Source organism: Oreochromis aureus, linkage group 22 (genome assembly GCF_013358895.1).
Source record: "Oreochromis aureus strain Israel breed Guangdong linkage group 22, ZZ_aureus, whole genome shotgun sequence".
NCBI lineage: Eukaryota > Metazoa > Chordata > Actinopteri > Cichliformes > Cichlidae > Oreochromis > Oreochromis aureus.
This window is the reverse complement of record NC_052962.1, coordinates 27,922,301-27,946,576: the sequence shown is the minus strand read 5'-3', so window position 1 is coordinate 27,946,576 and position 24,276 is coordinate 27,922,301. Positions and strand designations below refer to the sequence as shown.

The window sequence follows — 24,276 nt, the reverse complement described above, 5'->3', positions numbered from 1 at the left end:
AACTAAAAAACATTTTACTATATCTAAATCACAATACACAGAACTTGGAATATGAAATACAAGAGAAGAAGTTGGTGCCTGGATCTATCAATAAATATTGCTGCTACAATACAAATGAACAGCACAACGAGTGGATTAATAAATTATCAGTCATCCACTTCAACTGTAGAGGTCTATATGCAAATTTTAATCACACAAAGGAATATCTAAACCAGTTTTCATATCCATTCAGTGCCATTGCCATATCTGAAACTTGGATTAATATGGATACTATTAGATAATGGAAATACAGTGGGATGCAAAAGTTTGGGCAACCTTGTTAATAGTCATTATTTTCCTGTATAAATCGTTGGTTGTTACAATAAAAAATGTCAGTTAAATATATCATATAGGAGACACACACAGTGATATTTGAGAAGTGAAATGAAGTTTATTGGATTTACAGAAAGTGTGCAATAATTGTTTAAACAAAATCAGGCAGGTGCATCAATTTGGGCACTGTTGTCATTTGATTGATTCCAAAACCTTTAGAACTAATTATTGGAACTCAAATTGGCTTGGTAAGCTCAGTGACCCCTGACCTACATACACAGGTGAATCCAATAATCAGAAAGAATATTTCAGGGGGTCAATTGTAAGTTTCCCTCATCTTTTAATTTTCTCTGAAGAGTAGCAACATGGGGGTCTCAAAACAACTCTCAAATGACCTGAAGCCAAAGATTGTCCACCATCATGGTTTAGGGGAAGGATACAGAAAGCTGTCTCAGAGATTCAAGCTGTCTGTTTCCACAGTTAGGAAAATATTGAGAAAATGGAAGACCACAGGCTCAGTTCAAGTTAAGGCTCGAAGTGGCAGACCAAGAAAAATCTTGGATAGACAGAAGCGACGAATGGTGAGGACAGTCAGAGTAAACCCACAGACCAGCACCAAAGACCTACAACATCATCTTGCAGCAGATGGAGTCACTGTGCATCGTTCAACCATTCGGCGCACTTTACACAAGGAGATGCTGTATGCGAGAGTGAGGCAAAGGAAGCCTTTGCTCCGCCCACAGCACAAACAGAGCCGCTTGAGGTATGCTGAAGCACATTTGGACAAGCCAGCTTCATTCTGGAATAAGGTGCTGTGGACTGATGAAACGAAAATTGAGTTATTTGGGCATAACAAGGGGCGTCATGCATGGAGGAAAAAGAACAGAGCATTCCAAGAAAAACACCTGCTACCTACAGTAAAATATGGTGGTGGTTCCATCATGCTGTGGGGCTGTGTGGCCAGTGCAAGGACTGGGAATCTTGTCAAAGTTGAGGGACACATGGATTCCACTCAGTATCAGCAGATTCTGGAGACCAATGTCCAGGAATCAGTGACAAAGCTGAAGCTGCGCCGGGGCTGGATCTTTCAACAAGACACCGACCCGAAACACTGCTCAAAATCCACTAAGGCATTCATGCAGAGGAACAAGTACAACGTTCTGGAACGGCCATCTCAGTCCCCAGACCTGAATATTATTGAAAACCTGTGGTGTGAGTTAAAGAGAGCTGTCCATGCTCCGAAGCCATCAAACCTGGATGAACCAGAGATGTTTTGTAAAGAGGAATGGTCCAAAATACCTTCAATCACAATCCAGACTCTCATTGGAACCTACAGGAAGCGTTTAGAGGCCGTAATTTCTGCAAAAGGCGGATCTACTAAATATTGATTTAATTTTTTTTTTGTGGTCCCCAAACTTTTGCATCCCACTGTATAATATGGACTTTGAACATGATTCAGGTAAATATTTTGGCAAAATGAAGATGGAGGAGGAGTGAGTATTTGGACAAATATTTGAAATTTAAGGTAGTGAATAATATGATAATGGTGATTAATATTGTATTGAATGTACAACAGTTGAAATCTATAAAGACAATAGTACTGTAGAAAAAATTGTTAGTTGTACATACAGAGCTTCAGGTATTGGTATTGAGGCCTTTAAAGACTGGATGGAGGAAACATTTACAGAAATAGGTCACAAACAAAATTTCATTTGTGGAGATTTCACTATTGATTTGCTTAATCCAAATAAACATTAAATAACATTAACACAATGACTGTATGAACCTATTCCCTAAAATTACCAGACATAACAGAAACTCATTACATTGTGTCACTCTCATAGACATTTTTACAAATTACATTGAACATAAGACAGTAAGTGGACTTCTAAGTAATGACATCAGAGACCATCTTCCAGTTTTTATACTCTATGGTAGGAATTACAAGATTAATAATTTGGACAGAACAAAACCGACGAGTAGGAACAGAGGAATGAAATGCTTTTAAAAACGATTTAATGAAACAGAACTGGGGTCAAATATATCAAAAAAAAGACAAAGGTGCTTATGACGAATTCCTTAGAATATTTAGATTGTTGTATAAATAATGACATTTGTAAATTGTCCAAAGGGTTAAAATTACACCGTTTGCTGATGATAAATATTTTCTCTACAAACATAGCTCTGGTCATGATCTACAGCATTTATTGGATGAGATAACTAAAGCATAAAATAAACAGTGTTGATATTGACGAGTCAATAAAAATTAAAAGTTCTTAGGGTAATAATGGATGAGAGACTTAACCGGAGAGCACACATAAGATATATTCATTCCAAATTATCAAGATACATTGCAGCTGTGGCTGCCACTGAAATAACACAAGATTAGGTCAAAATGGTAGGCTACAAAGATTTATTTTCAGCCACATATAACCAAATGTTACTTTCAGGAAAATCTGTTGTAACTCTGAACAGCGCCTTAACAACAAATCAGATCAATATAAGAATGGTGACGCCTTATGTAGACTCACAAGACATTCTGAGTTGGTTTAGAGGCTATGAAGGAATATTTTAATTTGATTAGTCCATCAGGAAATACCATCTGTAGGCAGTAACGTCACATCCGTGAAACTTTTTTCTAAACTATGTACGTCAGGTTTGTAAGTAAGACATATTCTATTTGCATTTTAGCTGTCGTAATTTTCCGTGGCTTGACCTGTTTTGCTCAGGTATTTTAACAGTCAGAGCAAGTCAAAGACACAGTGACACACCTCATGCAAGTTACTTACTCCGTACTGTAGATGTCCCCAGAAGAAACCATTCATATAATTTTACATCTGCCTCAATCATAAACCTGGGAAATACAGACTGAATGCACAGGTAGAGGAAATTCAATTATGAAGGCAAATACAAGTAAGAATAGGAAAGAAGTGAGCCCTTTATGATAAACTATTTGTTTAAGAATAGTGAGAGTGACTTTTCACATTTTGCAATACGTTTTTGTGAAAAGGCCAGAGCAGTTAGTCAGATAAGTACTGGATTTTGAGTCTGCAGTGAATGGTTATGCATTAGTTAAATTCTAACAAACACTATGCTCTAAGACTTGTACATGTTCAATTAAAACAACAGTGACAGCAGTATTATAAGCAGAAATTGGAAAAATAACATAACTACTGGGCAAATTTACAAGGCCACAGACAGGTTTCTTCAACAGAAGACATACTTGAACCTTCCCAGAAAAAGAGAAATAAAGAGCTGTGGGATGATAGAAACAGAATTTATGATAGTGAGATGATTATTCAATCCCTGTTGAATTTGTAAGTTTGTTCATTTCTTTAAAAGTGAGCAATCTAATTTTTACGGTAGTTTCGTAAAAATGAGACTCATTTTATAGGAAGGGGATAGAATGTCAACCAACAATCCAGAAAACAAACACATTACATAAAAGTTCTAAATTGATTTGCACCTCATTGAGTGAAATAAAATTTGATCCCATAAAATCCAGCCAGAATTCCAGCTCCCACAGATTGGCTGTGTACCCATGTGGCACGCAAAGTACAATCAGTTACAGATACTTCTGCACTCAACTCGTTATGTTCCTGAAACACACCTGTCTTCGATTCCACCCTCTCCACCAATATGGGCAAGACCAAAGAATGGGCTACAAGCCCATTCAAGCTACAAGCCCATTCAAGCTTCAAGCCCATCAACAAGAAGCTTGGTGAGATGGAGGCAACTGTTGGTTGCAGTTAGGACCACAGTCACCTAGAACACTACTGGTAACACACTACATCATTGATTGAAATCTTGCAGCAGCGGCAAGGTCCTCCTGCTCAAAAGGACACGAGTACAGGCCCATCTTAAGTTTGCCAGTGAACTTCAAAGATGATTCAGAGAAGGCTTGGAAGAAAGTGCTGTGGTAAGATGAAACCAAAATCAAACTCTTTGGCATCAGCTTGACCTGCAGTGTTGGGATGAAGAGAAATGCAGACTACGAGCTGTAGAATATCATCCCCACAGTTAAGTATAGGGGAAATATTATGAATTTGGGCTGTTTTTCTGCTAAGTATAAAGGATGACATCACCGGACTGAGGGGCCAATGGACGAGGCCGAAACATACCACCAAGACAACAGAGGAGTGGCTAAAGAAGAAGCACATTAAGATTCAAGTTCAGTTTTACTTCCTCATTTATTTATTTATTTCATTTCGGCAGTCCTGGCCTTAGGGTTCAGGACTGCCAAAATAAATTAAATACACCATTAAATAATTTAATGTATCAATAATCAATATGGCAATAAATAATTAATTAAATATGGCATAAATATGTATTTAATTAATTCCCATTTTATTTAATTAATGACACATTTAATTAATTATTTAATGGTGTATTTAATAAATTCATTTTGGCAGTCCTGGCATTCCATATAATATAGCTATTGTGGAAAAGAGGTAACAGCAGAACATGATTTATTTATACTGAAATATGAGGATCAGAGAAAGCAGCTGGGGAAATGAAAGTCAGCCTGTCTATTACTGATACACTTCAAAAGAACTCAGAAAGTGAAAGTGGCTAGGTGGGATTCATCAGGTACATTCAGCTGCTTCCTGTAACCTGTGCCTTTACCTGCACCTCCCTGGAATTGTTACAGGCGACTTACATTTTCTGTGTCGACGCTGTCGTTTCCTGTCTGTGCATTTCCGGCTACCTTATCTGCAAAGATTCACTGCAGAAATTAATCAACTGTTATTCTCCACGAGATCGCATGTTTGATTTTTCTCACTGAGCACCGGTTGGTGGCGGTATTGCACCAGTTCGACGTGTGCTAAGCGCCAGTGCATTCATCATGAAGAAGAAGCCAATAAGGAAATGTTACACTGAACGCTTCCCAGGATTTTCCTAGAAGAAGTTAATGGAGCAGACAGAAAGTAATGGGTAGATTTTTTTAAAATAACCTCTTGTTTTAATACAAGTGCAAACAAATCTCAGGTCGTAATGTTCTTGTTCTCCTTAATCAGCATGGACAAGGTGGTAAACTGTTTCAAGAACAGACCAGATGCTGTTGCCAGACTGATCTGCTTTCCCTGGGCAGGTGGAGGGTCCATACACTACGCTCGCTGGGGAAATGTCCTCAGCAGCTCTGTTGAAGGTGAGGTGCCAGAAAGCATTTCACGTGTACGTGCTTGCACGTTGTAACCAAAGCTCCAGGAAGCAAGTGGAAAAGAAATGTGGTGGTCTTGTATAACTAGTCTTCTCGTCTGTGTTTATGACTAAAGAACTGCTGGACAAAAGAATTTTGGAGCATAGAATAAGTTCCTTGGCTCTTGACTAAATGTTATCTGCAAAAGAGTTGAGGGGAAAAAACACCTTAGAAAAAAGTTTTGCCATCAACATATATCAAGATTACCTTTTACTTTTACATTTATTGTTTGAATTTAAAATCCATCTACTCACATACAAAATAACCAATAATCAGGCCCCATCGTATCATAAAGACTTCATAGTACCTATAGTACATATCTCAGCAGAGGACTTTGCTGTTTAAGATTATTTAAAAAAGAAAGTTTTAAGACTAAAGTTCATAAGTCAGAGCTGGATCAGGTGACCCTGAACTGTCCCCCAGTCATGCTGCAATACATTTAGTCTGCTGGAGGGCTTCCCATGATTAGTGTGTCTTCTCAGTCTTTGCATGTTTACACACCTATTTGCATTTGATGATTAGTTTTTACCAAACTCTGTCTCTCTCCTGTAGTTTGCTTTTATTCTCGCTCCCTCTGCGTTCGTGTCTTTGTCTCGTGTCAACAGGTGGTGGCATTAGCACTGTACCCTCACACCAAGAAGGTCCTGGGTTCGAATTCGCCACTCTGGCCGGGACCTTTCTGTTAGCATGCGCTCTAGCACATTGCGGCTTCTATCCAGATACTCCAGCATCTTCCCACAGTTAAATCACTTGCAGTTATTGGGGTTAGATTAATTGGTGATTCTAAATTACACATAGATGTGAGTGTGTGTGTGTGTGTGTGTGTGTGTGTGTGTGTGTGTGTGTGTGTGTGTGTGTGTCTGTGCTGTGCGGCGTGCGCGTGTGTTCGTCCTGTGAAAGAGTGGCGACCAACTCTGGCGTTTACCTTTCAGAGAAAGGTGTTTTCCACGGCTTGTATCTGCAACCTCATGCCAATTATGAACAGAATTGCCAGCACTCTAGTCCGTCACTTAAAAACAGTCCTGGCATTTAAAAACAATCAATCATCAGAATTAGGTTTCTACACATGCCTCAGAGGACTTTTATGCTTTGAATTATTTATGGTTACTCTCTTTTACTCTGAATCAAAGGAAGACAAATACTCAGAAGAAACATCACCTCATGTCTTTACAGTGTTTTTTTTTTTTTTTTTTTTTGTAGTGTTGGCTGTCAAACTTCCCGGCAGAGAGAGTCGAGCTAAAGAGCCATTCTTTGAAAACATGCAGCAGATCGTGGATGAAGTCATTAGTGTGCTGTTGCCGCTGCTAAAGGAGAAGCCATTCGCTCTGTTTGGCCACAGGTATGGCGAGAATAAATGATCCCTGAATAAAAACAAGGCTATCGTCAAAAACAGAACACTGCATGGTTTTAATCCCTGCAACATAAAAAAAAAAAAAAATCGAATCTGTTTCAGTTTCGGTGCCTTCACAAGCTTCGCTGTTGCAGACGCTCTGAAGAAAATTCACAACATGGAGCCAGTTCACATCTTTCTGTCTGGTGCTTCTGCACCTTATGTAAGTAAAACTACTGGATGACCTGGAAAACTACTTATTACTTAAGTCTTTTTTTGCTTGGAAGTACGCTTTTTAAGTATTTTTTCTTTCATTGCTTGTGATATTTATTAGTTCCACGAAGCAAAAAAAGACAAACTTAAACCTGCTTTTTGGGGCTGTGGACTTCAAATCTAGTAATAAGTGATGCAGTGACAAACGTGAAAATCCTCTCTGTGCTGTTATGTCACCACTTCATGCTTTATTCTACATTTCTATGCTTCTGCCACATAATTTTTACCCAAAACTCGGATCACCAAAGAGATTAAAATTCTTTCATTGAAACTATATTCACTGCACGCTAATCGCGTATTTTAAAATCGATTTAAATTAATTAGACTTAATCTGTACACACATAACTGCCATGAAAGCCCTGATCTATGAATCCTGATGTTCATATTCAATAAACATCAGCGATAACATTTGGAAAAGCTAAACATTTGTAATTTGGCCTTTTTAACGTAAGAAAAGAGTTGGGTGTTGTTGATATGACATGACAACATCACTGTACTGTGTTGTTCTTTGTCTTTAAGTCAGAGACTCGCATTAAAACCCCAAAGAGAAGCGACTTGTCTGATGAAGATTTTCTGAAGTGGTTAATTTCGATTGGAGGGACTCCTCCTGAGCTGCTGGCGAACCCTGAAGTCCTCAAGCTCTTCCTTCCCACCCTGAAGGCTGACCTGCACGTCGTGGAGAACTACAGGTGGGCTGACGGCTGTCTGTTACTTAATCTGCTCTTAACATTTCTAAAACCAAGCGTAGATGTTGTCAGTGATGGGAGTTGCTGACCTCTCTGCAGATGTAACAAGGCGAGCAGCCCGCTTTTCTCCTGCCCGGTCACGTGTTTCGATGGGAAGGATGACATTCCTCATGATTTACAAGGTCAGTCCTCTAGCATGCCAAGGGTGTCCACAGGGGGGCCACAGTGGACAGAGCCAGTGTTAATATAACTGTACATTACTCTTATGGTTATTACATTGACTTAAACGCAAATTGCTACTTTGTGCTTCTCCCTTCTTTGTTTTGCCCTGAGCAGAGCAGTGTATAAGTAACCCTAACAATCCGTCTCCTTCTACTGAACTCTGACTTCAGTATCTTGCAGTTTGTTCATCGGAGTGTGAAAGTTAGATCGAAAGAACTCAGCCATAGAAACAACTTCTTGTATGTATGAATGGGTGAATGAGCCTTGTAGCACAAAGCGCTCAAGCAGAGTAGTGAAGAAATTTAAATGCATACATTAATAATTACATAATTACACACAAGTTAATAATCAAATTAAAATGTACACACAAAGGCCCCGTTTCATAGTGAGTGGTCGGCATTTGTCAGGATGTTTCTTATGTGGTGAAAACCACCTTTAAAAAAATGTCAGGAGGAATAAGCTTTGGTTAGTAAATGATGATCTACCTGGTTTATGGCTTCACCTGGTCCAGGGATGTCTGTGTGCAGCAAGAATGTGTGACTGAGTACGTGAAAGACTTTGATTTACAGGTGATCAAGTGAAATTAGTGTGTGTGTGTTTTATTAACAGCTTGGAAAGACATCACATCAGGAGATTTCACCATAAAGATGTTCCACGGATCTCATTTCTACCTGAAGGACTCTGGAAACGAAAAAATAATTTTGGACTACATCACAAAACATTTAGAAACCTCAGAAATGGACTATTTATAAACAAAATGACTTTCGTAATTTTTCTACTAATTTATGGTGGTATTTAATTGTGTTAACAGTGTAGCTTGTTATGTTTTGACCGGCCCAGTCCCACGAGTAGTACAGTGAATTCAGTAACTAAGCTAAAAGTTTTGAGACCTAAAATAAATATCCTATTCCTGTTAATGACTTATTTTAATTATCTAGAGTTTGTGATTTAGAAAGAGTTGATTAAATATCTCTGGATGCATCTTTTTCTGCTTTAGTTTGGATTTTTCTTTTTTTGACTGACTCCACAGAAACAAAACAAATACAATTTCTCTTTTTAAATCCATATTTAAATGATTACAGTCTAGTAATATATTCGAGATGCACTAGATTCACAAATAAATATATTGCCTCATCATATATGTGACATTTCTACAACTGTTTTATTATTCAAGTTTATTATTTAACCTCAGTTGCAATTCTGAGGAAAAACACAAGCATGTGTTCAGATTATTGATTCAGAATCAATTTTCAATCGTTATTATTTTAAATCCTATTTTTTATTATTGAGACCTAAACAAAATTTAGGTCTATATTTGGAGTGTTTTTTTGTTTTTGCTTCAGTTTGTTGCATCACATTAAAGTGAAAACAACCTTAAGTAATGATTTTCAATTGCATGTCAACGTTGAGCCACAGGACAATATTTAAATGTTTAACAGTGCTCTATGTGCCCTGTGAATAACATGCCTTGTTCTAAGTGCAGTTGTCTTTTGCCCAGTGAAGCATGAACCTAAAACAAAAACAGGAGCAGTCTGAAGAACACGCAGGTCATGAAACTGTCAGTGTTTTGTATAGAAACACGGGAGTTAAGGTTAATCACATAAATGGAAAAGAAAATATTTCCTAGTCAATATTCTTAGAGTACACGGTTAAACATTCTGAGTTTAGTTTCTTTGGCAGCCAGATTCAAGTGAGGCAGAGTCGAGTGTTTGGGTTGGGATCCAGCTACACGTAGCCATCGTCTCTGGGAGGACGAGGAGGAGGGGGCGGTGGCAATTGATCGCTGTCCATCTGCTGTGTGTCAGGAATGTTCTCCAGTGTGAAGGAGTCAGTGGAGCGAGTGCTGATGCGAAGAGGGGCCAGGCGGCGCAGGTTGCTTGGGGTCCTTGGCAAATCCACCTGAGCTCGATGTGATAGAGCCACCATGCTGCTGTCGAGCTCACTCTCCGCAAGCCAAGGCGGAATCTGCAACAAATCCATGGGGTCCAGGTCCGGCATGAAGGCTGGGTTCTCAATCCCAGCTGAATGAACAAAAGAAACTGAATTAGCACCTCAGGTTTCTATATTATGGCTTCTGTTGTTCTCAACGATTTGCAAACATTATTTATGATTGAATGTGTCGTGTTTAAAATGACAAAAAGAAAAAAAATAAGGTAATTTCAGTGGTCGTAGGAACATGTCTGAAAGAAGTTTGGAGAGAGTAATGTTTACAACAGTCTACTTTCCACTTTTCTTTTTACAATAGTCTGTAAATGCAAAGTAAGGAGATCAGCTACTGGACTTTGTTAGAGAAATCTTGTCTGATAAAGGATTCAAGCAGCCCAACAGTACTCAGTCTTCTATTATGAAGCATGCTGTTGTGATGAATGCATTAGCATTGTTTTGCACAAATATCCAAGGCCTTCCCTAAAAAGATATTTTCTGGATGGATATGTTGCAGTAAAACCTGTATATACCTTACAGCATGATGGTTCCTTTCCACATGTGCAAGCTGCTAATTCCATAGGCATTAATATACCCCCATACCATTAGAGATGCAAGCTTTTGAAGTGAGTACTAATAACAGTGCAGTGTCCATGTGTCCCATCCAGTTCATTTCAAGTGAGCTGCATTTCTGCATGTCGTGGTTAACTTTGTTCACAGACAACATGTGGAGGTGTTTCTGAGCCCATGCTGTGATTCCCTAAACAATGTCATGCCAGTTTTTAATGCAGTTTTAATGCAGTTTTAATGCAAGGATCACAGGAATCTGTTGTGAATCTTTGGCCATGTTTTTTGCACACAGAGATTTCTCCAGATTTTCTGAGTCTTGTGATGAGATAATCAAAGTCTTTGCCATTTTATTTTGAGGAACATTTTTCTAAAATTGTTCCTTGATCTGTAGACAACATTTTGCAGATTGATGAACTTCTACCTATGTTTTGTTCTGATAAACTCTGCCTCTCAAAGATAATCTTTTTATACATAGTCATGTTACTGTTCTGTTACCAGTTAAACTAGAAAAATGTTCTTCCAGCTAATTCTTTTTAGTACCACCTAATTTCCAACCGTCTTAACTTTTTATGATTACTGCTACAATCAAATTCAACATAAGATGATCTTTTTCACAAAACAGTAAAATGTGTACTTTTACGAGCTATATGGATTTATGAGATTTGACACTGTGTGCTTGATGCTTCTCGTCTGTGTACATAAATTCAACACAGCTTCAGTTCTCTGAAAATGTTTTACAAATGTTTGTGGAGTCAGAGCGGAATTAGGCAATCATACGATGAGCTGTCTTCACACATGCACTGCAGCCATAAACTGTTCCCAACAGGTTAGAAGGAAAACGTTCAAAAGAAATGAATCGAACATTAGCCAGGCTTTAACCTGCCAGTCCACTAGTACAAAGTCCATGTGATGTATGACAGTCGGGTACTTTTTCCCTGCAGCTCACCCTTACATAAACCACATACGGTATTTCCAGTAGTGCGAGCCTGAGGATGACTATTTCCTGCTGTGTGCTGCACAGAAAGGTGGTAAATCATCTGACCTTGTTCTCTCAAACAGAAACACACAGACTGAAAACTGAGAATTTCATTTTAAAGATAAAATTTTTAAAAAGGTACTTGAGCAAATTTTGTTTCATATTGTATCTATTTTGACCTTAATTGCATATAAAGTATGGTTCTGTAATATTTGTGTTTATAGTTGTACAACACCAGCTACTCTCTTGGTCCCTCTTGAAAAATATATGTTTGCTCTTAGATACAGGATTTACAGACTTGTTTTACCTCCTGCTCTGTACGTGGCTCTCATGTATGATTGGTCATAGCCAGAAGCGCTGTCTCCCTCTGAGCCTAAAAATGAACATGACAAGATTTTCATTGGCTCTTTAAGTGCTTACCTATTTTAAATCTGAAAAAAGAAAAAAAAGCACCCAACAATCATACAAACCCTCATCACCAGAATAGCTGGTTTTAGCCTTGTCCATTGACTTTCCATTTGGCATCTGTAACAGGAAGGAGTCATTCGATTATTAGCTGTGGTTCAAAAAGTGAAATTCTAAGTCATATTCATTTGTTCTCATGTTTAGGACTTGGTAGCATTTTAAATTTTCGGATAAAAGATTAGTAACAGTAGCAGCTGACAAATGAAAATGAATAAAGTAACAAGAAACATGATAGTTTGTCCACCAGAGGGAACTCTGTAACTTCACTGTTAGCGATACACTTGCTTGGACCCTCACAAACACAACAACCAGCTGATCCAAGCAGAGTTATGCAGAGCGTAAACAACCAATTAAATAAATGCACATAAAAACTGTTTGGGAGATTTGTTTATGTTTCATGTGTCTGAAAGAAAAAATGATGTGATACCCAAATTTGAGTAGAAACCCTGGACTTTTCTGAGAATTGAGATATTAATGAAGCATAAAATTCAACCACTAAAACAAATTTATCTCCAGGAATGCCAATAAATAACTGTAATTTGGCATCTTCACCAAAAACCTTAATGTTCTTTATTATTTTTTCTTCTTGTAAAACATTTGAGAATTCATGGATAAGAAGAATAATTATGTTTCAGAATTAAAAATATGACTTTCAATCCAAACCAAATGTGTAAGCATACTGGTGGATTATCAACTACAGAAAAATAAAAATGATTTCTGTAATTGCTAATACTGTTGATTTAGGGCACCTGTGCTATAAATCTTGCACTGGTTGGTGGTCTATTAAATTTGTTAACCACCATTAAATATTGGTATAGGTATCCAACAGTTCTATTGATTTTTGGGAAAAATTGATACCAGACAATAAATAAATACAATGATCTGATCGCTGCTGCAAGACATGATTAAAAAAAAATCTAAATACTGAAAATTTTAATTATGTCTAAACATGAGATAAAGTTAGTATAAAACAGTTTTAAATAAGTTTTGAAAAGTGGTATTTTACTTCAGGAAGAAAATAAATATAGAAATGAAGTTATGACCTTCTGCTGCTGTTCTTTTTGTGTGTGCTTGACAATCGTCTTTGGTGGTTTGACGCCCATTTTTGCAGACGTGAACGACTCCAGTCGGTTCCTCATGGTTCTCTGGAAGATCTCCTGGACTTCTTTTTCATCTCTGTTGATATCGAAATGGCTGCGACTGAATCTGTGCCGATGCTGTAAACAAGAGGACGAGAAGACAGCTTAATACTCCTTCACAAAATCAAAAACAGCAGGTCATGAAGTCAAGCTTAGGCTTAGGTTCAGCTCTGTGTTAATAGACTAGAAGATCTGTTGAGCTCCTGCTCACAGTTCCTGCACATCTGCAAGCCACTTTGCAATGCATCTACCACCCAGTGCTTCCTTTATATACTACACTATATGGCCAAAAGTATTTGGTTGTCTGCCTTCACACATGTGAACTTGAGTGACATCCTATTCTTAATCCTTTGGGTTTAATATGATATCAGCTCACCCTTTGCAGCTATAACAGCTTCAACTCTTCTGGGAAGGCTTTCCGTGGTTTTAGGTGTGTTTATGGGAATTTATTAGGGAACTCAGACACTGATGTTGGACAGGATGTCCTGACTTGCAGTCTCCGGTCTAATTCTTCCCAAAGATCTTCTGGTATTTTGAGATCAGGACTCTGTGCAGGCCAGTTCTTCGACACTGAACTTGCTCATCTATGTCTTTATAAACTTTACTTTATGCACTGGTGCACAGTCATGTTGGAAGGGGCCATCCTCAAACTGTTCCCACAAAGTTAAGAGCTTAAAATTGGTCAAAATGTCTTGGTATGCTGAAGCATAGTTCTCACTGATGCCTGGAAAAATTCTTCTTTTGATAACAAGTTAAATTGTACTAATTATATAGAAGCGCGGCACTAAGGTGCTTTAGTAAGCCCTTGATGCAATGACTCAATGTGCTCATTACCTGTTTTCTGCTCTTGTAGAGATGCTGATCCAGAAGGTGGTGAGCGTTAATTGCCTCAGCTTCCCTCACAGCCTTCATGGTCTGCTCATGCATTTCCAGGCTCACTGATGGAATGGGATCTCTACTAAGAAGCAAACCAAATCATGTCAGCGATGTAAAGTAATATTAAAGTAGTAAATTAACTCTGGTTTCCATTTTACAGCACAGTGGCAAATTGAAGCTTCAGGCATAGAAGAAGTTTGTTAATCTAATCTAACTAATAGTTGCAGTGCATTTGATTTCACAACATGATCCTATACTGACTTTTAAGTCTGCTTTTAGCTCTTCTCTTATTGTCATAAAAATCTAGATTGCTCACCTCGTATTGGACATTGCACCATGATCATTTGACATATTTGCATTGTTGATATCGAAGGATTCACTTTCAGACTTTTTCTTGAAGTCAATAATGGAATTTTCATTACGGACAAACTCCAGAGAGCCCCTCCGCTCACCCTGGAACAGAAGAAGACCATGCTTTCTTTACATGTGGCAGTTTTATCAGTTTTCTTTAATGAGTACTTTAGCAAAATATACTTAAACTGGCAAATGATGCTCACTTCAGTCACATATTCCATAGCATCCTTGAGGTTCAGCTGATGGAAGACATCAAAGAGTTGGTCTTGTTTCTTCCTTGCAGATGGCTTCATCAAAATCCATGACATCCAGTTTTCCTCAAAATACTTCCACCTTCCAAAAAGGAAACGAAATGCTTATTTTAAAGTTTATTTTAAAATGAGAAGATATTTTCAAATTACATGTCAAGTCTTATACATACTTGCTCCTCATGTAGTTGTGTCCTATTTGTCCTGATATGTCTTCTATGGCAACCAGAGTATGATTAAACATCTAAAGAAAGGAGAAGGACTCTAATAACTGGATAGAAAATGGTTGTGTAGGTGAAACGAGAGATTTTTCTTTTTAGATTTACCTTGTTTGTCAATTTCTCTAGGAGTGAAACCTCAGTCACTGCAGCTCTCTTTACTTTAAGCCACATGACCAGAGGTTTCATTGTTATTCCCTGCAACAATTTCAAGCAGGAATGCAATAGTGTTAGGGGGGGTGGTAAGTGTTGCTCAAGTTCATGTGCTTTAACAGAGACCGGGTAGAGGACAGGGTTCTCTGTATCTTAGCTGTTCCTAGGACTACTTTGTTTTGGAGAGAGACCTCTGATGTTGTGCCTGGAATTTGTTTGGGAGTGACAGCTCCTAATGCTTTTATTGGTGATTTTTATTGGTACTTCTTTACTTTCATGTCAGAAGGGGCCCAGAGGCCAGTACAAGGAAGTGGACCCAAGGGCAGACACAAAAAGAAACAGCGATAAGGTTTTACAGGCTTTACTGTAAACACAGAGATGAGAAATGACAAGATGTGGGTTCATGTGAGAGCACCTGTAAGTAATACCTGTAATACAAGGGCGTGAGAGCAATATTTATTCTGTGGGCTTACTTGCAGGCCATTCCAAGGAATAGATTTCAGAGAGGTGCAGAGAATCTTGCCATGGAGGCCAGTGTCCAGGTAACTGAGCTGCATGTGAGCTGCAAGCTCCTCTTTTCAGTGCTCATTGAGCCTCCAGAAGCTGGACTTTGGTTCAGCTGTCTTATTATCACTATACTTACCTACATTAGCATTAGGAGCCATGACCCTAAACTTTGATGAGTGACTCCAGCAGATTCCAGACACAACATCAAATCTCCAAAGGAGTGCAGTCCCAGGAACAGCTAAGCTACTGCCGGAAGCCTTTTTTTTCTTCGAAAAAGATAGTTAACTAATTAAGAAAAAGCGACAAATTCACCTGCAAGATGACAGTGAAGTACACCACAATGAGTGTAGTGCAGACCATCAGGTTTTTCTCTTTTATCTTATTCTCATCCAGCATCACAGCCAGGCCATACGCAACAGCTCCTCGTAGGCCACCGTAGCTCATAATCACCTGATCTACAAACTCCAAGGGCACCAGCCTGAACCTGTTGAGGATCCAGGTGAGGAAAAACACACCTGCAGTACGAACACAAACACACAAACACACAGTCTTATATAAAGACTCACAAAATATCTTCAAATGAATCTTCATGAGTTTTGAATGCATTTTAGGAAAATCATACATTCTCTTGTTTCGGTCTATCATGGGCCGGCAGCAGTAGAAAAATTTATTTGCATAACAAATAAACTTTTTACATCACAGTGATGCTTTGAAACAAAACTGAGCCCAAAAAGACAAAATCTCACCAATGAATCTATACACCAAGACGAAGAGGAGCGTGAGTAGGATGAAGCCCGTGTTCCAAACCCAGATAACCTTATCGATGGCCGAGATGCCGAGGAAAACAAAGATGATGGTTTCTGATCCGTTGGCAAAAGCCTTCATGGCATATCTGACTGTTTGGACAGAATTCTCATCCATGTTTGCTCTGACGTACTTCTGACAGCACATTCCACAGAAGACAATCCTACAGAAAGGAAACACAAAAGTAGACTTTCATCTAAATATGCTTACAAAATATGCAAAATAGATGCAGAAATAATAAAACAAATTCAGTTGTAAAACACTCACGAAAGGATAGCAGACAGAGAAAGCATCTCAGCAGTCAGGTAGGAAAGATATCCCAAAACAAAGATGAAGCCTGGCTCGATGATCTGGATGTTTTTTGTGCATCTGGTCAGAAGTGAAATTAGTAGGCCAAAAACAAGGCCCACAAGGGAACCACCAAATGCAACCACAAAGAAGGAAACTGTAGAGAAAGGGGGAAATGTGTAAAAATCTATTTTTAGGCTTTGTTTTGTTTTTTATTGCATCTGTTTCCATGCCTCTACTCTCTACTGTCCTAACTGTCTGCTGCTAAAAAAAAAAAAAAAAAGAGTAAATAAAGACATCTCCAAAAGTTGAATCTATTCATCTGGATGTAGCGTTTTCAGTGGGAGAAACGTTTCGTCCCTCATCCAAGTGACTTCTTCAGTCTGAGCTGACTGCAGGTTTCCCCGATCTTATAAACAGTACATTTGCATAATGACTGAAACCAGCACCACTGAAGGAACAATGGGCTGTGAGGTCAGTTCCCAGCCAATGCCAATAAAAGCATTGTGGTAGCTTGAAATGGTCAATGCGTTTTGATGAAGAAGCTCACAATACTGAACAGTATTATTATTATTAACAGTTTAATAAATGTCATATCTTACCTATTCCTTTGATAATTTCTGCAGCATCAATTTTAGGTCCTCCCAGTGACACAAATGCATCAAACACATTGAAGAGCACCTAAGAGATGAAGGAGAAAAATTAATGTCTGGTCATTTAGCAGTAAAGAAGGACCCATGACAAAGGGTGCAATTCCCCTGTAATTAAATGGAATTTCAACGTATTTTATTTGAGATTGCAAAGTAATTATATTTACCTACAAGTACTACACACTAGAGTAAGAGGGTAACAGGTTTTTGTTGCGCAAAAACAAACAGTGTTACATTGTAGCTACACTGTCCTTTTGGGGACATGGGCAGTTTTATACAGTAGATTGATACTGCCTTTTTACGACTTTATTTAATCGTCGTTGTGTTAATGTGCATTAATGGAAGTCCTGTGGATGTGATAAGTACTGTTCCAGCGTACCAAGTTACAAAAAATAAATAAATACCACCAAATGTGTAGGCCTATGTGACCTTATAACTATGGAGCCACATCTAACTTAATTTTTTTTCTGTCACAGTCACAACAAGTGTATTGGAACAGAATGTCTCCTTTCCTGTGAAATACCTGGAAGTTAGGCAAGGTAAGTCCCTCCATAATAAGACCTGATGTTGGGAAATTTCCACGAATTACCACTTAATAAGGATCTATTAAAAATAATTTATACACTACTTAAAACACTTGCAGTGTAATTATTTCTTAGTTCCTTTAAAGCACATGAAGTTGTGCAAAACTAAAAATTACTAACTACTATTTAAAATTACTTACATAGTACTTAAATTTACTTATAGTATAATTATTTCCTTGTTTCCTGTAAAAAAAATAGTGTGCTTACTTTAAGTATAGGTCAAGTATGTGTGGGTAAATATAACCTCTTAAGCCCCAAAGGGATTTCTGAGCTTCCTGCTCGAAAATGCAATTACAAACTGACAGAAGAAGTCACTTGGATGAGTGACGAAACGTTTCTCCCACAAAACGCTACGTCCAGATGAACAGATTCAACTTCTGGAGATTTACTTTCCTGGATGATTCAGAATACATCAAGACGTTATTACAAACTCTGTGCTTACAATCTTGGTATCAAAATAAAGCTAGCACTTGTGAAATTTCATCAGAGGTGTAAATATTGAAGCAGATATTACTGTGTCAAAGTTACTGAGAATGGAACACAGAAAAAGTAAGTAGAATTTATCCTCGCCTTTTTTTTTTTAGCATATAACCCTTTTAAAAATATGCCTCAGTTCACATTTCATTACAGAAATTCAGTAAGCAACATATAAACATCATCTGTGCAAAGATTTATGTTTGTAAAGTGAAACAGTGAAAAATTACAGCCCTGTCAATACATGAATATCCACATGTTGTACAAAAATGTCTAATTTTGGCACACAATTGGACACCATGCTAGTTGAATTTTTTAGGTATTTAAGAGCAGAAATAATTGATTTTATTAACAGGCCTAAAAATGCTTTTTTTTTTTAAATATATTTTTGAAGAATTAACTACACATTTACATGGTAATGGCCCTTTTCTGCCATGTGCATATAGCATTTAATTCGTCTCTGGCCCTTTAAACTCTGAGGAGCTGTAACTTTGGTCTCTTTTGTTCAATTTGCATGATTGACACCTATTTTTAATTGTTTGAGCCAATAGAATCACAGTAACGATACCACGTTCATGTTACTTCAACCAATCAGACGTTGCAAGGCTAAAACCCACGTGGGCCCAGATTTACTGCATGTTATGCCTGTCCAGTCACCTGTCTGTAGGTGGGTCTAAAATGGAGGTTGTTGACGGAAAATGGTTCTGATGCGGCTAGGTAGGCGTGGTAACTGCTGATAATCACGTGGCTATTTCACATAAATGAAATGAAAATAAATTCCATTTAATTGAAGGGGACTTACATCCTTAGTTATCGGTGGTATGAATAAAGTGTTACCAGGTGCTTTACTGTCTTAATATGCTTCACTCATGAACTCTTAGTAATGTTGGGGCAATCAGATTAAAGTTTCTTCTCTCTAACAAGAACATGGAAACAGAGCTTATGGATACAAACAAAAGAACCATAACTTCTGAAATCATTTCCTTTGGCCATAAGACACAACGCCACAGATGGTAAAAAAACAAAAACAAAAAACCCACACTGATTTTGTGTGGAAAATGTTCCTCACATGATGACTGCTGCTGAACACTCACTCCTCCTCTAGCTCCCCAGCCAGAAACCAGTTATAAGGACACCTTCAACCTTTTGTTCTGCTTCACTCTAGTTACAGATTATATCAATACAATACAGGGCCAGAAATACAGTAAATACATTGCCAGTATTGCCGATACCAATACTGATAATGATACTTTTAACCTATAAAGGCAGCTTATATAGGGGAGAGCATTGTGTCTTGATTTATGAGATGAATTATCTCTGATGTGCAAATTCTGTCCACATTTAATTAATTAGTTCATTTTTATTTTACTTTCAATTTTAAGCTTAATTCAGTTCTCTAAGACATGTATTCACGTTTATAGTACACCTCTCCTTTAAGGAGCAATATGATATAGCACTTGTGCTTCTGAGAAGGTCACACTTCTAATGATAAAGTCACAGGTTTCTAACACTGTAATTTCAAAAGGTGTGCAAAGTTTCAAGTTTCAGCAGTGAATGGGGTGGAACGTCATGATTCGTATCAAATGAACTCAAGACTGTTCAGAAACACCTTTATTGACCAGAGAAGCTCAGATAAGATGGCAAGACATCAGCTAGAGTAAAACCACTTACACTGAAGTGCTGGAATGTTTACTTTCTTTACACTTCATGTCTTCAAAGTGGACATGCCAATGATGGATGTCTCACCAAAGTCACAGGTTATGTTACTTAAGTAATGCTAAAGACAGCAATGATGCATACGAACCACTGTTACACCGTCGTTGAGCAGCGACTCTCCAAACACCATGATGAAGAGGACGTCGTTAACGTGGACCTGCTCAAACACAGCGATGACCGCCACGGGGTCCACAGCAGCCATCAGACTTCCGAAAAGAAGATACTGCAGCAGACCGATGTCCAGGTCACCTGTACAGGAAATGCCTTGATGCATGCTCAATCATCCAGGTAAGTAAATCCCAAAAGGTTGATTCTGTACATCCCCAATCTTATAAACAGTACATTTGCATAATGACTGAAACTAGCCAACTGAATGAACAATGGGCTGGGAGGTCAATTCCTTGATCATTAATATGCAAATTGTCATGACCATTGATCAACAACCATTGATCAAAGAGCATTGATCAATGCCTATGAGTACCATTCACAGAGAGTTGGGGAATGGCTGCAACCACAGCATTGTAAGACACAGCCCCCTCCTTGATTCACAGACACATTTTTTCTAAACACAACATCTCAGTGGCTTTAACCCTTTAAGACCTACCATAGAACCAAGAACGCCAGAGCTTACTTTATATTTTTACATGCTGTGGAGCAATTTTTGGGAGCATTTCAAGTTCAATACAACTGTTATACCCACATTTTAATAATATGTATGCATTAAGTCCATAGTAACTACATAAATTGAAAAAAAGGTCAATAAACTACAAAAAATTTGAAAATCGTTTTTGTTTTGTTTTTTACATATATTTCTACTTAGAGAAATTTAAGAGGTTTATCCCTCAAAACTTTAAATACAAAAAAGTTGCAGGAAATTTATTTTGAGTGTCTTCATAGTTTTATTTTTGAGATACACCAATTTTTATATACTGCAGAAAAAATGAAAAACAATCCTATAATGCAAATTTGCAGAGAAAACAGCATGTGCATAAAAATAAACTATTTAAAGCAGTGCAATTTGATTTCTAAGCATCCCAGAAACTATTCAGAAAAGCATAAAGTCAAACATGACTTTTAAAAACACCAGTAAAGGCTTATAAGGCCTACAAGTAAAAAACTACATTTTCCGCGAAAATGAAGTCACTTCCGTTTTCGGGAAAGTAATGGCGGACATGCGATATTCCAGAAACGGCAAAGCCCGTTTCTGGAATATTATGTTTTTGTTCCTGCAAGCGCTTCTTATGCAATTTTTGCAAAGCTTTATGTGGAAGGAAACCGTGACCTAGGACAAGCTGATGGCATAAGATGTAAGTACAACTCATCTGGTTTCATATGCAAAAAAAATCATTGCGCTAGCTTACGTGGTTCCGGTTCTACAGGGATTTAAAAATAGTTACGCAAAACGGAGCGTGCCCGCTCCGACCAGCTTTGAAGGGTTAAACCCCAAAACACACTGCGCCAAAAATTGGTCCTCACCAATGATCAGATCCCCCGACACAAACAGAGTAATGTAGAGTGCACTAAGTGCCAGGAGGATTGCCATGATTTATACATTGAGGAAACCAAACAACCTCTTGTGAAGAGGATGGCACAACACAGAAGGAAGTCTATTTCCTCCTACAGGCAAATGGACACTCTTTCAATGATGAGGATGTACACATTCTGGACAGGGAGGAGCGCTGGTTTGAGCGCGGAGTCAAGGAGGCCATTTATGTGAAAAGGGAAAGACCATCTCCGAATCAAGTAACATTGTTTCAGTTGTTGTGCAAATGTACTGTTTGGGTTAGGGAAAGCTGTAGTCAGCTGAGACTGAAGAAGTCACTTGGGTGAGTGTCAAAGTGTTTCTCCCACTGAATTTCCAGATGAACAGAATCAACCTTTTGTGATGTACAGGAATCATATTAGATCTCTCTCTGGTGCATTCACAAAGAAATTACAAAGCCCCTCTTACCCATGGCTCCTCCCATTTGGCACCCCCACAGTGACAGCCCCAAGCTGGCGGCATTCCAGCAGGTCCCAATGACAGCATGGACCAAGATTCCGCCCAGGTTGGTGAAGAAGAGCTTGTTTGGCATGTGGTAGCCTGCATCCAGAATGACTTGAGGCAACAGGAAGTAGAAGAAGACTGTCGGGGTCAGTGTGAAGGTTTGCACCTTGTCTGCACCCCAAATCATCCCACCCAAAATGAAGCCAAAACAGATGAGCAGGGCGCTCTCAGGTATGACGCTGGTGACATGATGGTTGGCCTCAATGACTGAGAAGAGAAAACAAGATTTTAAAAAAGATAAGAACCTTGAATCAATAGTAATAACCTTTGATTTTACATTAATCTGCTTGTAGTCAGGTTGGAGCTGGCAAACATTCAAAGCTTCGGCTCACTTTACTGAACCACAGATGTAAAACGCCTGTGAGGTTGTAACATTTGCAAATGATTAACTGTAGTGCTCATCTAAAAAGAACGAAAGCACATGATTAACCAGCGTGGCGGATGAATGAAACCCCACTGCATAACTAAAGATAGCCTCATGATTAATGGGCAGAGGAAGTGCCATTAAAGTTTATTTAACAATAAACCCTACTGTCCCACAGCGCTAAACCAGTTTCCACCTCACGAGGTTACACTTCTGTTCTGCATGTTTATATTTACTCTCTCAAATCCTGGTGTATCATGTTTGATATGTGCAGTTTTTTTACGAGTTTTTGAGACTTCTCCTTTATCAGTGTGATTTTTTTCACCCCTGAAAAACCTAAAGAAGTTTCATTCAAGATACATTCTTAAGCATTTTTTAAATGCCAGATGTAGCAAATATGATACAAATCAAAAGTCATATATGGAAATTATATGTTACATTGGCTCAACAAATTCTCAATTTTGAAATCATTTCATATTATAGGCTTTAAGAGGTTAAATGAAATTTTAAGATTAAATTACAGAAACGTGTATCAAATATGCAATTTTTCACCTCTGTGTTTTTATCTGTATATTTATATTTTATAAGCCTGAGCTATTCATTTAGAGGATTTCAGCTACCAAAAGTGAAAGCTTGCTCCAAATTACCTTCTCTGTTTGCAAGAGGCAAAATATACTTCTTCTTTTCTTTTATCATCTGGTGTAATAAACAGAGCATAGAATTTTTTTAATCATATTTATATTCTACAATATGTATTACATACCCAGTTTGCCCAAAAATGACACCAGTACCCAAAAAGCCACTAAATAAGGGGTCTCCACATGGTGCCACTTAAAGCTAATGATGGGTATTCCTGTGGTATTGGAGCTGTGGCCATGTTGAGACTCATTCGAGTGACTGGATTTGGACAGCTTCAGGTGGGACCCCTCATGTGTTACCACAGCTTCACCCTTCACTGGTGACACAACGCAGATCAACAACACTGACCCCAACAGCCAGAAGAGTGCATATCCACAGCGTAGCATTTGAAAAAAATAAACTGACTGAAGAAAAGAAGCCTTCTCGTGCCTGTATTACCTCAGGAGGTAAAAAAATAAAGAAAACACCTCTGCCAATGGCTTCCTACCCTCACAATATTCAATACTCTGTCTGCGACTTTGTGTCCTCAGTCCTGACACAGTCTGTATCAGGACTGGACTCAGCCTTTTTATAAGTTCACTACTCCTCTATGAGTAAGGTCATGTATGAGTGTGTGGTTGAAGAGTTAAAGAAGGTGCAAAGGATGTCATTCGGTTATTCAGTGACATTTGAAACATTCTCCGGTCATTGCTGCGTATGTACTTTCCGGTCCCGTCCACTCCAGTTTGTCATGATATTGTTAGGGTTGTTGAATGAATACCTTTAGTTTAGGAACATTTCCACCAGTTTCGCTCCTTAGTAATGATTGACACCGACCTTACACAGTCTTAGTTAAAGACTCCCTTGAAATTATGTAGCACCTTTCTCCTCTGTTAAGCACTCAAAGTGCTTCCTACTACTAATCTCAGTCTACCAATCACACACATGTGAATGCAGTTTTCACTGTCTTGGCCAAGTACCCTCTGATCAGTAGATGATCTGCTCTACCACCTGAAACACAGCTGCCCCTAACGAAGAAGAAATAACAAAGCTGTCATAAAGCAGTCCCTAAATAAACTCCTATCATTAAATATTGGCGCAGTGACGTCAGAAGGGCACAAAACACTCCTGACTCAGTTAAGAAGCTTAATCATTTGTTTTGTCTTTACATTACTAAGTGATGCTGCAGGGTGATTTTTGTGCCAAAACAAAAAAAACGTATGACTTTGTCCAACTTACAAGGCGAATGCAATGTCAGAGACTGTAATTTCAAATATAT

At 38.3% G+C, this 24,276-nt stretch overlaps 2 protein-coding genes across 4 annotated transcripts; one reads left to right on the top strand and one right to left on the bottom strand.

Moving 5' to 3' along the window:
• Nucleotides 1–5,102: 5,102 nt before the first annotated feature.
• olah (oleoyl-ACP hydrolase) lies at nt 5,103–9,162 on the top strand. Of its 2 annotated transcripts, none has more exons than XM_031738047.2 (7): nt 5,103–5,240; nt 5,331–5,461; nt 6,713–6,851; nt 6,966–7,065; nt 7,635–7,804; nt 7,901–7,983; nt 8,633–9,162. In XM_031738047.2, exons 2-7 carry the CDS (start codon nt 5,332–5,334, stop codon nt 8,773–8,775), a joined length of 765 nt encoding a protein of 254 aa, XP_031593907.1. In that variant the 5' UTR covers nt 5,103–5,240; nt 5,331; the 3' UTR covers nt 8,776–9,162. The 2 variants fall into 2 exon arrangements, with proteins under 2 accessions (XP_031593907.1, XP_039461790.1); XM_039605856.1 differs by having other exon boundaries at nt 5,114–5,247.
• Nucleotides 9,163–9,307: 145 nt separating this feature from the next.
• On the bottom strand, nt 9,308–23,541 carry LOC116318885 (sodium/hydrogen exchanger 3-like). 2 transcript variants are annotated; one of them, XM_039605853.1, is made up of 17 exons: nt 23,367–23,380; nt 23,027–23,075; nt 21,920–22,222; nt 20,057–20,217; nt 17,147–17,225; nt 16,524–16,701; nt 16,199–16,419; nt 15,765–15,967; nt 14,901–14,990; nt 14,748–14,818; nt 14,530–14,659; nt 14,289–14,425; nt 13,931–14,054; nt 13,001–13,174; nt 11,963–12,017; nt 11,800–11,865; nt 9,308–10,044 (listed from the first exon to the last, which is right to left on the bottom strand). In XM_039605853.1, exons 2-17 carry the CDS (start codon nt 23,073–23,075, stop codon nt 9,749–9,751), a joined length of 2,337 nt encoding a protein of 778 aa, XP_039461787.1. In that variant the 5' UTR covers nt 23,367–23,380; the 3' UTR covers nt 9,308–9,748. The 2 variants fall into 2 exon arrangements, with proteins under 2 accessions (XP_039461787.1, XP_039461786.1); XM_039605852.1 differs by lacking the exon at nt 23,027–23,075 and having other exon boundaries at nt 23,143–23,541.
• Nucleotides 23,542–24,276: the final 735 nt, after the last annotated feature.